General features: G+C 37.1%; 3 protein-coding genes across 3 annotated transcripts; 1 reads left to right on the top strand and 2 right to left on the bottom strand.

Annotated features, from left to right (window-relative positions):
* Nucleotides 1–27: 27 nt before the first annotated feature.
* LOC123315160 (kanadaptin) lies at nucleotides 28–6,013 on the top strand. The gene is made up of 9 exons (XM_044900748.1): nucleotides 28–364; nucleotides 417–630; nucleotides 711–849; nucleotides 1,948–2,176; nucleotides 2,272–2,592; nucleotides 2,649–2,803; nucleotides 4,636–5,245; nucleotides 5,444–5,634; nucleotides 5,689–6,013. Exons 1-9 carry the CDS (start codon nucleotides 121–123, stop codon nucleotides 5,926–5,928), a joined length of 2,343 nt encoding a protein of 780 aa, XP_044756683.1. The 5' UTR covers nucleotides 28–120; the 3' UTR covers nucleotides 5,929–6,013.
* On the bottom strand, nucleotides 3,148–4,607 carry LOC123315161 (cysteine-rich with EGF-like domain protein 2). Its single transcript, XM_044900749.1, has one exon. It carries the CDS (start codon nucleotides 4,366–4,368, stop codon nucleotides 3,319–3,321), a length of 1,050 nt encoding a protein of 349 aa, XP_044756684.1. The 5' UTR covers nucleotides 4,369–4,607; the 3' UTR covers nucleotides 3,148–3,318.
* On the bottom strand, nucleotides 6,007–12,250 carry LOC123315162 (tenascin-like). The gene is made up of 6 exons (XM_044900750.1): nucleotides 12,116–12,250; nucleotides 7,224–7,302; nucleotides 7,038–7,160; nucleotides 6,416–6,553; nucleotides 6,232–6,363; nucleotides 6,007–6,167 (listed from the first exon to the last, which is right to left on the bottom strand). The coding sequence occupies exons 2-6, from the start codon at nucleotides 7,276–7,278 to the stop codon at nucleotides 6,025–6,027; spliced, it is 591 nt and encodes a 196-aa protein (XP_044756685.1). The 5' UTR covers nucleotides 7,279–7,302; nucleotides 12,116–12,250; the 3' UTR covers nucleotides 6,007–6,024.
* Between the last annotated feature and the right edge of the window lie 3,561 nt (nucleotides 12,251–15,811).

Raw genomic sequence — 15,811 nt, forward strand, 5'->3', positions numbered from 1 at the left:
CTGGTGGTTGCCTACCAAATCTGTCATCAACAAAAATTTGAGGTTATTCAAAACAACTTTTCTTTCAAATGAAAATAGTTTTTCAGTGTAAGAAATTGTTTTCAAAAATATCTGTTTATCATGGAAATGGATGAAGTAAAAAGTGGAATAATTGAGCATGATGAAACTGATAACGACAAAAGCACTGAAAATAAAGATAACGTCAGAGCTCTAGAATTCAAAAAACCATTACTAGTCGGTAAAATTGGTCGATTTCCAAAGAAATTAAAAAGTTCTCTAGCAGTAACTAACCCAAGTACCGAAGAATTAAGTAGCGAATTGTTGAAAGACACTGTTACTTCCTCGAATGAAGAGGTCATAAAAGGTATGATCTGAGTAATTATGTTAGGGAAGCATAACAATATTTTGTTTTGCAGTTGAGAATACCCCTCAAAAGAATGATACCTTCAGTAATCAATATAAAGAACCTCTTTGGTCTGGTTTGCCGAAACCATCGTCCCAAAATTATTATTTTGAAATTTTAAAAGATGGAAGTATCATTGATACAGTCAACTTGATGGGCAAATCGTATTGGTTATTTGGAAGATTAGCAAACTGTGATATTCCCATGCAACACCCCACAATATCAAGGTATATTAGGAATTTGATAAAATCTATAATTATTTATTGCTATTGCATCTTCTGGTATGTAGACAATAATTTCCTTTCAGATATCACGCTGTACTTCAATATCGTTCTGAACCCAGTGAAACTGATGGGGCTGGATTTTATATTTATGATTTGGATAGCACCCATGGAACATTTTTAAATAAGAATAAACTGAGGCCTAGGGTGTATGTTAGAATTCAGGTTGGTGCTTCAATGATTCATTAGATAGAACCTTTTATTTTGTTCAAAGACAATGGCAAGTTATAAAAGTGAAAAATTACTGAGAAATTTAGTTTTAAAAATGTGTATAACCTATTAATAATAGCAAGTGGAACTAGCAGTATTCCTCTTATTTTTTTGCTTTTGTAAAATCTCTGGTGGAGGAGTAAAGTCCCTCATCAATGATTTTTAAATTGTTCACAACGTCTTTAAGAGCACTTTGGTAGTCTTGAGGTCCTGCATCTTCAGGCACTGGATCCTTTGGCTTTGTCTGGAGTGTTTCAATCTTCCCTTTCAATTCCTCCAAATAATTGTCCACCTCCCCTTTATTCTTGAACTTTTCCTTGTTGTTCAGATAATGCTCATAGTCCTCCTCTTGTTGTTCCATAATTTTTTTCTGATAAGAAAATTTCAGATTCTCTATAGATGACTTCATCTGGTTCAAGAAAGTTGTACTGCTGTTCAATCTCTGCCGCAGACTTTCAAACTGATTTTCAACTTCCTTATTCTTCTCTTTTGCCATTTCCTTCATCTCCTCAGTTTTCCTGAATAAAGCCCTTATTCTTTGGAAGGACGCAGACGAGTCTATTTCATTATCAGAGTCCTCATCAGACTGTGTACTTTTTTTGTTTTTTCCCTTATTTACATCCTTCCTTGGTTCCTTCAACTCCAAGTTTTTCAATTGTTTGAGTTCTTTATTAGTTTTTGCATCCCCAGAGTCCATGATACCTCCTTGAAATATTTCAGAACTGTGTTTGAAATTCACTGTATTTGTCAAACATGGTTGCCGAGTGAAATGTTTGATCAATGAAGCTATGTTGATTTTAATCGAACAGGGCCTGGATCTCATTGTTGTCAGAGTCTAGAACCATCCACATGTGAATTCACAGGGGTGGTACTAGGAGCAATAGGGATTATGTTCATCAATGTAAAGATTGATCTGTTTCTCGTTCTATCCTTGCAACATATTCACAATTTTGTGAAACACTCTAAAATTGTGATGATCATTGAAACAATTTTTTCATATGTATTATAAACTTCGAGGAAATGATGAAATAACAATTTTTCCCTTGAAATCAGGTGGGCCACATCCTTAAATTAGGATGTAGCACTAGAAGTTATCTTCTAAATGGCCCCGAAGAAGATACAGAACAAGAGTCTGAACTTTCTGTGACTGAACTCAAACAAAAAAGGCAGGAAGATATAGAAAGGAGGGAAAGGGAAAAGATAGAATTGATTCAGCGCAAACAAAAAGAAGAAGAAGAAAGAAAGAAGAAGGAAGAGGAAAGAGGAATCGATTGGGGATTAGGTAAAAAAACTTCGAGTTTATGATATGGATCAATTTATTTAAGATTCCTTTGCTTGAAGATATCATGTAATTAAATAAAAATTATCTGTTATCAGGAGAAGATGCCGATGAAGAAACAGACCTTTCAGAAAACCCCTATGCTCAGTCTAACAATGAAGACTTATACCTCGACGATCCTAAAAAAACTCTGAGAGGTTTCTTTGAAAGAGAAGGCTTAAATTTGGAGTATGATTGTTCGGAGCAAGGTATGGGACAGTTTATGTGCAAGGTGGAGCTACCAATCGATGACGATAAGGGAAGGCCCATCTACGCTGAAATTATACACAAAGGCAAAAAGAAAGAAGCCGTAGTACAGTGCGCCCTAGAGGCCTGCAGAATTCTAGACAGATACGGATTATTAAGACAGGCAGTTCACGGTCAGTAAATGTATACACTGTAGGGTCTGAAATTGAAATTTCGTTGAATGTTGCAGAATCCAGAAAGAGAAAAGCGAAAGATTGGGCAGAAAATGATTATTATGATAGCGACGATGATACATTCTTGGATAGGACTGGGGAAATCGAAAAAAAGAGGGAGAAGAGAATGAATACGAAGAATCCTAAAAAGGCGGAAACTTACGAGGGTCTGGTGAGTACATTCTTCAATTAATGTCGATTATTCAGCAGAGATGTGAGTAGATTTGACCGGTTTTTCGATTGAAAGATTGTATAGTTTGTTTTGATGCGCATTCTGCATTTTCAATGAACAAGCTGGTGAAAGAGATTCATTCATTGTTTTCAGTGGTGTCAGGCAGTCTTTTTGAACTACTCAAGTGTTCTGTGGTACTATCAAAGCTTTGTTTATCCAATTCTATGTGTTTTCGAATTTGACACTTTACTGGTGTTCTGTGATAAAACACAGAAAAAATCCTAAATTATTTCAAAAAGCGAATGTTTGATGTGAAAGGAACAGTTCAAATAGTCAAAAGGGTGTATTACTAACGTTATTTATTGGTATCACAAACTACAGACCATTATTAATTTAAACAAGAGAGTGTTTTTAATATCAAAATATTCCACGTAGTTTCTTTCACGAGTAACTGAATCCACTTCACTGCCGCTTCAGTCAGTTAATGAATACGCACTGTAGAATAATGGACGATCTCAGCTGGAAATCTTATTCAGAATAGTCTGAGCTATGTTGTCAGTCTTGGGTGTTGGATGGGAGTTCAACACGTACTCCGAGGTGGATATGTATATGGCGACCACTATCCCAATAACCGCCGCCAACACCGTGTTCTTGTTGAATATGATACACGTGGCCACGCACAGCCCCAGGTAGGTCAGGTACCTGGTTATGTACATGTGCTGCTTCCGACTCTCCTGCTCCGAATCCACGCACAGCTTGTCCTTCATCACGAAACCCTTGGCGCATTTCTTGCACATGTCCGGGCCGTCCCCGGTGCACGAATGACAGGAGGAGTCGCAACTGAGACACCGGAAGGAGCCCTCGCTGTTCACGCAGAACTGGTTGATCCTGCAGGGGGACTTGGGGGCCGCGCACTCGTTGACGTCCAAGCAGCCCTTCTCCTTGTCGGTCAACCAGCCGACGTTGCACTTCTCGCAGCCCTCCGGCCCCGGCTTGTTGCAAGGACCGTCGCAGGAGGGGTGGCACTTGGTGCAGAGGAGTTTGTTCTCGTCCCTGTAGGCCTCGAAGTAACCGGAGGCGCACTGGTCGCACTTTTCGTTGGTGTAACCCTCGTCGCAGTGGCACTTTCCATTGCCCTTTCTCGTGCCCGCACCCTTGCATTTTCCGTTGTTGTTGCAGACGTTGCCAGGGTATCCTTCGCATTGGGTACAATTGGCGCCGTAGTGGTTCTCAGGACAACAAACTTTGGCCCCGTCTATGCACAGGTAATTGAAGACGTCTTGGTCCTTCTTGTCGGACCACCAGTCGTTCAGCGAGGCGAGGTGTTCCTCCTTGAAAGAAACGCATTGATCTCTACCCTCCACCACGTCGAGGCACACTTTTTCAAGGGTTTTTTCCAAGTCCTCTTCCTTAATCTTCTGGAAACTGTCGATGAAAACTTTGCACGATTTGCACGGTGGGAATTTCTTCTTGTACAGCGCTTCCCTGGGTTCCCCGCTGAATGTTCCAGGCACCAAGATTGCGACTGTCGCGAATATGGTTAGTTTCAGCAGTATTTCGTCCATTTTCACTTGGATTTCGAGTCGTTTTCGTTTCTTACGACGTTTAACATTCTGCCTTGCAAAGAAACATCGCGTACGATAATTTACCGTCGTATCTTGGACGTCAATTAGGTTTTGTTTAGGAGGATGTGGAGACTGGCCCAATTTGAATCGATATTTGCGGCACTTGCGCTCCTGTATCGATCACAGGGCCGGACTGGAGTCAAAACGTCCAACTGTTGTTCCGCCATGACTGAGTGGGTTAAATTCAACGTTCCCCCTTATTTTCAGATGGAAAAAGAACGCTTAATATCGGACTCTATAAGAAAAGTGGAAAAACAACTATTAGAAGCGCAGGAAAAAGCGAAGCATTCGAACCGGACCAAATCTGAGGAGGATTCATTAGACGCCTTCATGAAGGATCTCAAAGATTCGAAGCCCGACAAAACGGCGATCAGTAAACTCAGAAGCGAACTTGCGAGGCTCAAACAGGAGCACGCCAAGGTTATAAAGCTGGTGAACATAGCGAAACCGGCCAATCTACCACCGCTAGTACCCCAATATTCTTCGGAGGTGACTGGTCAAACTGGTAAAAGTAAGGTACTTCCGATATTCGGCAAAAGGAAGAAGGTACCGGTTGTGGTGCAGCGGAAAACATCGATTCCTGAAAAAATGGACTGCGATGAGGATGAAGAAGAAGAAATCGAGCAAGAGAAATCGAACGCAGACCAAAATATTAACATAGATGAAAGTGACGTACCTTCGGAACCAGAGAAAATAAACGAGATACTGGAAAATAATGAAAAAACGAGAAAGATTTCCTCATATGGCTTGCAAACGGTCAATGAAACTAAAAAACCTGAAGTTAGTCTCAATCAGTTGGACGGTGGGTCAGTTGAAGGTAAGGAAATAGAACTCTCAATATATCTCCCCAAAGGATATTGAAATTTCGAAGCTTTTTGTTCTATGAAAGAAATTCTGTGTTCAAACATCGATGCAAGTTCTGACACTTCGAATTTCAAACGAATTATTAAATTTGGAAAAATCCTTTGGTGAGATATCAAGGCACTCAAGAGATTACTCATACCTTGCATTTCAGATTTATGTAAAAATGTGCTGAATGGAATACTTGATGAGGTAAAACTCAAATCTGAACAAATTTCGCTCTTAAATGATCCAGAAGTGCAAAAACAACATTTAGATAACCTAGTTTCTGTAATCAAAACGGGTGTAGAAAGAATACATGAGAATATAAACAAAATTCAGATAGAGAAGTCTGAAAATATCGAAGTAAGTGGTGGAATTATTCATGTTTTTGAAGAAATATAAAAACTTTTATTGTAGGATTCACATGAAGACTGTGATAGAATCGAGCCTATTACTCATGTAGAAAGTACATCGGAAGAAGCTACCAAGAAGAAGAAAAACCAGAGAAGAATTCAGCAGAGGCAGGAGAAGGCGGAAATTGAGAAACGCAAAGGGTATGCTGAAGACGCAAAAAAAGAAGACTATAACATGTGGATACCACCCAAGGATCAATCTGGAGATGGACGAACGAAACTCAATGAAAAATTCGGATATTAATAGTGTAAATAAGAAATTTCAAACATTACTTTTTAGTTGTATTATATTTTGTAGGATAAATAAAAAGAAATAAAAAAATATATACAAATTATTTATTTACATATACCTAATAAGAAAATTAGAGAACATAATTATATACAATAAAATTGAGTGGTTTATTAAAGCTGCACTGTTCATTGGAGGAATTGGAGCCTGCTGAACTGCAATCGGCGGAGTTTCTACTGAGTATAAAGGGTCCACTGAAAAATTAATGAAGAAAGAACTCATAAAGCTGCAATATCGGAATATAAAATCCTCCCTTACCTATACATCGTCTGATACTGTACGTTTTATATCCTTCTCGGCATGTACACTTGTGGTTGATACAACCAATTCTCTCTACACAATCCTGTCCACAATAGCACTGATGATCGTGTTCGCAAAAATCGTGAAGATCTGGAAAAAATAACGTCAGAATGTCTCTTGCTCAAATGAAGTGTCGTTGTACCTTTATTCTTTACGCATTGCTTTTTGTGCAGATGGTGGAACGGCCTGCATACGCATCTCTTATTCTTACAAGTGCTCTTACTGCCTAAAATGGAATGACATTGTTCTTTTCTGGTACACTCAACAGTTTCCGATGCCACTGCAAAATAAAACGATACGTCAAATGGATTCTATTGAACAGTCGAGCATTTTATTCATGAAGCGGATAGGAATGAAATTATTCGATTTGAATTATTGTTTGCGTCTCGAAGAGCCTCTTGTATTTTATGTCATAGAAATGCCAAACAATATTTATGGTTTCACCATAGACATATTAAACACATGTATTTATGGTCCATGGGTTTCGCCGACCGAACTGGAAACTGAACTTTTTACCCTTTTTATAGGAATGCATAGAAATAATGCACATTTGTGAAAATCCTATGGTCGAATCACAGATTTCTAGGTCAGATCTGAAACATTTTGGACCATAAAAATGCGTCATTATGTATGTCAGAAAAAAAGTATGAAAATCTGTGATTCTGTCAGGGGTGGATGAAACTATGTCGATAAAGATTTTTATCAATTAATCACAGAATATGTAAAATCATCACAATGATATCGAAATGTCGCGTTATCCTTACCGTGAACGCAACTGTCGTAAACTGTTATGAAATTATCCCTACATACACATGTCCCATTTCTACAGTGTGTGTCAAATGTCCCACATTCTTCATTGGAAGCACAAGGACCATTCAAAGCGGAACCTGCAATTAGAAGGGAAGTTAAAGAATCCATTCATGATTTATAGTTCCTTTGTTCTCTCTCACCTACGGTTTGGTCAATGAGTAGAACCATCACAGCAAATGGAATTAGATTGATCATCTGGTCTTGAGTTCAAAAATAGATCTGAAAATTATAACTGCTACATTTTCTTTGGTACATTGAAATTTGGTTTCAATTTAACAAGTCTGATGAACGATAATTATGCAAAAAGGCACATCTTATATGCATCATCAACCCAAGTTATATTGTGCTGTAAGACCCGCTCGGCTAAGATTATCCAAGATTCCAATTAAGTGGACAAATCTACGAACACTTGCCCTAATCAGTCACAACAAAGCGCGTAGCTTCTCCTCATCGCCCCAACATTCTCAACAAATGCTATTTATCTCTCCTGTTTTACGTTGCGCACTCTATAGCGAAGAGTTAAAAATAGCCATTTATTCTATTACAAGTGTCCATAATGTACAACTTGACATTCGTTTTCTAAAACATTCTATGTTATTTCGAACATCAGGGAAAGTTAATCCACAGAGGTAGATACACGAAAGGATGTCTTGTAAAAATTAGTCAAATAGCCAGACAGCTGTATCACCTCTTACGGAAACCGAAGACTTTAATCCTTCGAATGATCCATCTACTTATGCTTTATGTATCAGGATTACAAACGTCAAAGTTTCCTGAAAGACATAATAGATGGTTTTTATATGGGAAAAAATAACAACCACTGAACTTCGTAATCTGTATCTTACTTCGAAGAAAGTGCTCTATATTCTATATTTCTGTGGGCACTAAACTCTACGGCGCACCATAAGATTTTTCAAAAAATTCCGAACAATTAAAGTTCTTTGCGACTATTATCCATCATCCGTTTTATTGAATTGATACTAAATATGAGAAAAAGTGTACATTGCAGAAGTTTCATCATACTACGAGCTTTGTCTCTGGAGTTTTTGCCTGGACTGCGATACTATAAGTATTATCCATTTGTATGAGCGCAACTGGTAACCGGATAAAAAGTGGTTGAACGGTTGCAAATATTAAATTGTTTTCTAGGAAATTTATGGGTGCGATTAAGTTAAAGTGAACGTATCTGTAATCGATATTGTTTGATCTAAGGAAAGGAAATATTCTATACTATTGAACGATTGCAATTGGCAAATTTTATTTTCACTCGGACAGTGATGTAGACGTCGAAAAATCTATACAAATCCGTTGGAATTAATGAATTATTCCAGCCGAACCTTTGCGTTTTCGATTGTGTCCAAAAATAATTCTATGACTATCTCTCTATGGTCATTTTCAATTATACATCCCATTCGTATGAGTATCCTGTATCATAATTTCCATGTTAACATCCGTTTCTGATTAAAATTTGACTCGTGTCCACCTCGATGCAATAAGTTATTGTTTCTTCCCCTCGCCCAAGACAGGACGCGATCCTTGGCATTCACACCACCACTGTCAAAATGATATTTATAGCCAGTTTGTGAATCTTACAACGTGTAAATAAACAATTGTCATCCGCTTCTTGATCAGATCGCACAGTGAATCTCATCAGCTATGCTGCGAGTTCCTTGACACAGGATATGCAAATATTTTGACTGAAGATTGGATTTCAAATGGGCTCTGTATCAAGTCATCAAGCAATCAAGAACAATATTCAACTGCTCTAGATCTATGCTCCTCTCAATGTATATCATTGCGTGGTGCGTTAATTCTATAATTTATTCAGGAGGGTGAACTTGACCAAGAATATTTCTTGTTATTCAGACCAGAGAGACCATAGAGAATTCTGTATGTCTATGTGTGTCGATTTATGGTTTATGGCCCGGTTTTCTACATATTGAAGTAACATTTTATTTTTATGGAAAAGTCAAGTGGGCTTTATTTTTTTCATCGTGATAATAAGCTACAAATTTCCAATAAAAATATAATTTTTAATCAATCAGAGAAAACAGGAACCAAAACGTGAAAATGAATTAATCTATGGCACCAAATTTCATAGAAATGCTCCATAGGACATAAAGTTTTTATCGCACAGATATTATGGAGTGTTACAAGTGTTTTTATTGCTCGTCCCAAGTTTGAGAACAAAAAACTTTATGATGGCAATTCATCATTCCAACACATGTTTATCGGCTTCAATTAAAATAGTAACATGTTTCAACTAATAGGTCAATGCGCCATTCAGTATAATTTATTCGAGGAAGTAGCAATTAAATTGTGGTAAACCGTCACACCCCATCAGAATTCTAACCGATCTGCTCTATGATATCTTCCCCGTTCTGTTATTGCAGTAAATCGTTGTCACTTTCCGAACACAATAGACCCCGGCAGTGATTATACTCACGCTGAATTTCTGTGGTTTTCCTCAAGGACCATCCCCTTTTAAAATTAAGAGAGTTCATAAAAATGTCACGGTAAAGTAGGTTTTGAATAGGCGACGGGTGTTCAGATTTCCTCCCCACCGACAGTAGGAATTATAGCTACCATAAAGATTTCGGCAAAGGTGTTACGCGGAGCATGAAACGCTAATAAATTTGTTACAAATGAGGCATGGTACGATAAATGTCGGCTTTGAGTGGACGTGAAAGGGCCTCCGAATGATTTGTTTATTTTCCCTACAACTTTTGACACAATATTTCATTTTTTTCTATGACACCAATTATAACTGTTCGATCTCAACGGGGTTGCAAGCGACGTCGTCAACGATTTCGAGTGAATTGTGAAAGTTGAAGGAGAATGTTGTTGGTTGTATGATATAAAAATCAGTTTAACGGGATTTTTGAACTCCTGGATGATTCCGATACATTAATTTTAATGGGTCGAACGGGTCAACTCTATGCACATACGTAATTTTGGATATTCTATGGCTTATTTATAAATAAGTATTTATATTTCATCATAGAACTATATTGATACGAAAATAGTTAAAATTATTTCGCGAATTATATATTTTCCGGTAAAGTGAGAATTTAATGTAAAATTAACGATGAAACAGAACAATAGTCCTTTCATAACAGACTTATCTTGAAGCTGAAGGCAATACAAGAGATTCTATGTTCTTTTAATGACGCGTTGATTCAATTATTCCAATCGCAATTAGTATCTTTCAGAAAAATCCGACATGTAACGATAATAATAATTATTAACGAGAGATAAATCGAACAGCAACAAAAAATCGTAATCAGTACCCTTGAGGATAAGAAACTAGTTGAAATGACTGGCATTCAATTTTTCCTTATAAAGGAGAAATTGTAAAACTTCGAAGAATGCCTGCATATACGAAACAGACGCATCTTGAATTTTCTTCATAATTAACACAGGTGCGTTCTTTCGTCTGAACCAACCAGTTTAAATTTTCAACTGCATTATAAATCAGCATAGATTGTTTCGTAATCTCATAACGTTTCTTAGAAACTGTAAATAGAGATGATTAAAAAGTTGTCCGATCCATGTTTTAATTGCGTGTTAGATATCTGTGAAATAGCAATTCGTTTCCGAATCGAATTTGTGGCATCGTCGGTTTCCTTTGGATTCGAAATGCTAATGAAGATAAAACCAATCGATTGGTTCACTTCCTCGGAACAATAACGGAACGTCCCTCTGAAATCTGTGATCGCGAAATTCATAGAAATATTGCCCGTTTTACGCAATTCGTTCATCGATCTATGGAAAGAAAAACATAACCGATATTGGCGAGAAAAATTATGTTGTGGTAGGATTTTGAATTTGTTCTAGATCGCTCTTAATTGGCAATTTGAAATCTAAACAAGGCTTAATTACTGATATCTCAAAATAACAAACATTTTCAATTCAGATCGGGGTTTGTGGTGTAATGTTCATTTCCTTGTTTTCGTCCACATGAGTGTTAATTGCAGTAATAAAGCTTTGTATCAAGTTAAGTTCACTGACAGAACCCTATAGACACTTCCGGGACTGCCCCACTATTAGAGCTTATACTAGTTTTCTTATCTTAACACGAAATCTGCGATAGCTTCTGGATAATGGTCGAGTTTTTTCGATAGAAATTCTATCGGCGGAGAATTCTACATAATCGATGTAGGTACATAATTAATTCCATTCAAATTGAAAAACTATCAATGATAGAGATAAATAATTATGCTTGGGTATTCTCGTTGAATTATCCATTGTTTTATAATTTTGTCCAACTTTCAAACAAGTTGTAACGATGATAATGCGAAGCTATAAAACTGGTAAAATGAATTACTACTGCTGTGTTAAGGGGTTACTCGTTATGTTAAAGCATTAATTTCATTCCTTCGCAAGATATTACCATTTTTGATGTGTGCGAATTGAACATTATAGGTATATAGGTCCCTAAGATGTTTTAGGAGCATTTTCACATTTCAACACTTTTCAGAATCTTAAGGTTTAGAAAATTGCCATCATATATTGCGAAAAAGTGAAAAATTCGGATTATTAGGAATTACTAAGAATAAAAAATGTTTTAGCTCATGGTAAAGAATAAATTTTGAATCCAGAAATTTATATATTGTGTGGGAAATTGTGGTAATTTAAATTTCAATTTTTTAAGAAGCCCTAACTAATGTATGTTTATTCTTGCAATTGTACGGTTTCGAGGAAAGTTATTACATTTTCATGTCTTGAAAACTCATCGTGAATGATCATTTCGTGGGTACAGTAAAACAATAAACAGATAACGATAAATGACATAACTCGCGATTTCATCAAAAATCGAAAAATCATTCGACATATTATCGATAGCGATTATCAGATAACGAGCAAACCTAATCATCGGTCATTGGTATAATTTTTACATAACAACAATAACGACAGAAAAAAACACGAATTCATCCACCACGCTACATAGAAATTGATAACAACCAATTACTCTATGTTCATCGACCCGTGTCAACCCCTGACATAAGAAAAAATTTCGAAAAAAACTCACTCTGTCGATATTCAAATTTCACAAAAGTGCGTGTGCGATCAATAGTATCGACCACGAACGTGCGTCCGCACTGGCATAACTGACATAGAAGACTGTTAAGATATGTGTGATTGCTGCTCTCTGATTATAGCGCGGGCTGCCGAAGGAACCACAGACCCCGGGGGGATAACACCTTATCATCCTCTATGCGGTTATTTGAGATGATATCTTAATCATCCTTATTTGGTTAAGGTATGAGAGAATTTTTTTAATCGAAAAATCAAGACAAGACAGTGCGAGGCCTGGGGTGAATTTGCATTATATCGGAAAAAAGTAAAATTTGTGGACCTTGCCTCGGGAAGAATTTTCGAAAATTACATGTATAAGCGTACCTAAATTGTTTATTTTTTCATAAAGCGTTGATCTTTACGGAAAATTATACTTGTTTGCTTATTTTTCATTCATTAATACTATAACGTTGATAAAAAATGATCACTGAATCGTATCAAATTTTTTGCCACGTTGAAGTGTCGGTGGAGGGTATGGGAAATTTGAAATGGCGAGCGCCGAAGGCGCGTGGTCGGGTAAAGCGGTAAATGGAACGCAAGAGTAAGAATCGAGCTTTCCGAAAATGCCTAGATCGTATTTTTACCCCGTCTAAAAGTGTCCGAAAATTGCGTGAGAAAATCGCGAAATTCACGATTTTCGCGAAAAGGTACCAATTTGATTTGATTAGCTTGAGAGATCCGCGGTAGCTCGAGAGCCGGGATGGGTGTCGAACTAAGCTCGAAGAACCCGAAATTAAAATAGGCCTGTTTTTTTTCCCGGAGCCCGAACGATATTACCTAAAAAAGCGTAAGAATTTTGAAAATTTTTGACGTCTATTAAAAATCGAGTGACATTCCACAAAATTAAATTATTTTCTATTGATTATCAGAGAAAATTAAGTGAAAGTGCACTTTGACAATCGATGTCAGAGTGTGATTTAAAGGTTAACGTCAGTTTTGACGGCTTGGCAGCGATCACAGAACGAGGTGCCTTAAATCGATCGGGCTTTTAAAAAACGTTTTTGGCCTAGATATTTATAAAAGGGGAATCGAGCGAGGGCCGAAGGCCCGAGCTACGAACAAAAGGCGTATCGCGAGGGCCGAAGGCCCGAGCTACGGACGAAAGGCGAATCTGCCAGTAAAGGTGAATCTACCTACAAGGTGGATCTCCTGGCTATACTAGTGTATATAAACTGTAGAGCAAAACAAGCACAGAATCTCATCTTTCAAGATTTCATAGAGTATTCGAAGGTTCGTTACAATATAATCTTTAAAATTACATTGTATTTGTCACAAATATAATACAGAACGAGCTCTATAAATTAATTAGTGGTTGCTTACTAGGAAAAACTGTTATTCAATCAATGTTTATCACAATCCATCAATCGCTTCCTTCTCACCGTGGAATCTATGAATCACACATAGAATTTTCGCGGAATTTCCGATCGATGTGAAGCATAGAAATTAGCTTGTGGTTTTTCATTCAAAAATTTTTCTTGGAAATTCAATGCAATCTTGACAGAATAGCTCTGTTTTTAAATGAAGAATTTTTTGTATGCGTGAATTTTACTGATCTAGATTTTATATCAGAGAATTTTATGTAGTATGTCCGTATGATAGATGCCGGCTACAACAATAGAACAGTTGAGATGAATTTTAGGTGATATTTTTAGCGTGGCCTGAACTTCAGTGATATTTCAAGAGTTGTTACATCTGGACTCGACTGGTCGAAGTTCATGCTCTTGGAAGAATATTCGGTAATACATATGTGACCTTCAAATGAAAAAAAAAACATAGTTCAATTCTTCAGTTTTTAATCTATCCAGATACTCTATTCTGAATTTTTTTTTTAGCTTTAAGGTTAAATAACATTCCTGAAATAGTGCAATCATTAAAATATGCGCCTTGTAAGATTACCCACTCTTATCGAAGATTATTCCTCATCCGCATAGAGTTACATGAGGTACATAGAAATATCTATGAACAATCGACCAAAACAATTGTTCAGTGTAAAAATGTGACTTTTCGGTCATTTCATTATATCTATCATAGAAATATAGTTCATAAAATTAAATCAGTCGATTTGCATCATAGACATAGAGACTCTATATGTCTCTGATTTGCATAGAAAACGGAAGTGTCAATTGCAAGACGAAACCGAGACATAATTGAACTCACGACGTTAATTAATTTAAACGTTAAACGGGTCCAATTGAATCTCCCAATTTGACGAAGACGCTTTTCGTAATTTTCGTCCGTGATTCTCACAGTTCTTTCGGAGGGACGTGTTCAGCAATGATAATGGAGGCGGGATTCACGAAACTGCTATATCTGTGTTTTGAATTCATGAAAAGATTTACGATTCAAGTGGATCGACTAAAATATATACCCTCCATATTTCAATTACCTACTGTCGGCACCATATTTAAGACACAGATTAAGTTGACAGTAAGTTGTTAGCTGATAAACTACTGAGCAATTCCCACTATCTGAAATTGATTCCTGTCTTTCCTCGCCACATTAAAATCCAATAATTCATTTCGGTTATTTCGCCTATGACAGCCCAGATTCGATAAATCATAATGTTCAATGCCTAATCTCCGAAACCCTCAATTCTCATGCACACTAAAATGGAAATAATGTTACTTTATTAGCTGATAAAGATATGGTGGAGTATAAGCTGGACGAGACACCTTCCCCTTAAACGAACAGTAATAACTTTCGATGTCACCTAATCTGATAATGCATTTGTAAAGAACTCCAAAAGCACTAACAATATTCTGTTTCTCTATCGATGGAAGATCTCGTAAATACTCTTCGATGGATTCGAGATAATGGAACGACGAAAATTCGTTTTTTTTTTCACCCCGTTTTCATGCATAATTCATTCTGATTATTTCATGATGATGGAACATGAACGTAGGATAGCGCGATGGGTATTTTGTACAAGCACTGAAGTAATCATTCCTTGATTTTTAGCATTATCTATGAAAGTTTATTGCCATTTTCTGCTTAGGCTGTTCCGTTATCAGAAGAAATTGACACTAGTGAATCCACTCTGTGTCCTTTATGTTTCGAAAATACATAGAATCCTCGAGTGTGAATGCATAGACCTATCATGAAACGAAAGTGCATAGATTTAATCATTTCTATGCATAGACATAGAGAGTCTCTATGTCTATGTTTCTATGCATGTTGATCCATAGAGTTCCTTATATCGTCAATTAGAACAAGAAAAGAGCCCCTATTATTGATTCGGGAATGGTTTGATCATTTTTGAACCCCTACACAATTTAGTTGGTAAAAACACGCGGGACTTCTGTCTGATACAAAAACCTTTATCCATCCTAAAAGTTCGAAGTGTATTGCTCTCTAGAGCCACAGGACAAACTTCAATAGGCGTGTGTACATAACTTGTACCGATTCTTTGCACGCGAGTTCGTTATCTCACGATATGCAGATATGTAGAATCCTTCATAAATTCCCAAAATATCGATCCTTACACGACTGAAAAAGAACCTCTTTGTCCTATTTAGGACGCTTGATCTTTATTGGTTTTAATTCCAGCAAAACCCTAATGGATTAACAGGGGGCTGGAACACTGGCGCCGTACGCTGGGGGCCAGATAATCCCCCACAAGACACCTCATTTATAAGGTGTCACAGAAAGC

This window comes from Coccinella septempunctata, chromosome 6, assembly GCF_907165205.1.
Source record: "Coccinella septempunctata chromosome 6, icCocSept1.1, whole genome shotgun sequence".
NCBI classification, from domain to species: domain Eukaryota; kingdom Metazoa; phylum Arthropoda; class Insecta; order Coleoptera; family Coccinellidae; genus Coccinella; species Coccinella septempunctata.

Excerpts from the sequence above, each read along its gene's own strand:
- LOC123315160 (XM_044900748.1), top strand. The coding sequence starts at position 121 with ATGGAAATGGATGAAGTAAAAAGTGGAATAATTGAGCATGATGAAACT. Across the intron at positions 365-416 it reads GAATGAAGAGGTCATAAAAG|TTGAGAATACCCCTCAAAAG; the intron begins GTATGATCTGAG and ends TTTGTTTTGCAG. Across the intron at positions 2,804-4,635 it reads CGGAAACTTACGAGGGTCTG|ATGGAAAAAGAACGCTTAAT; the intron begins GTGAGTACATTC and ends CCTTATTTTCAG.
- LOC123315161 (XM_044900749.1), bottom strand. The coding sequence starts at position 4,368 with ATGGACGAAATACTGCTGAAACTAACCATATTCGCGACAGTCGCAATC.
- LOC123315162 (XM_044900750.1), bottom strand. The coding sequence starts at position 7,278 with ATGATCAATCTAATTCCATTTGCTGTGATGGTTCTACTCATTGACCAA. Across the intron at positions 7,161-7,223 it reads ACTCATTGACCAAACCGTAG|GTTCCGCTTTGAATGGTCCT; the intron begins GTGAGAGAGAAC and ends TTCTAATTGCAG. Across the intron at positions 6,554-7,037 it reads TTACGACAGTTGCGTTCACG|TGGCATCGGAAACTGTTGAG; the intron begins GTAAGGATAACG and ends TTTATTTTGCAG.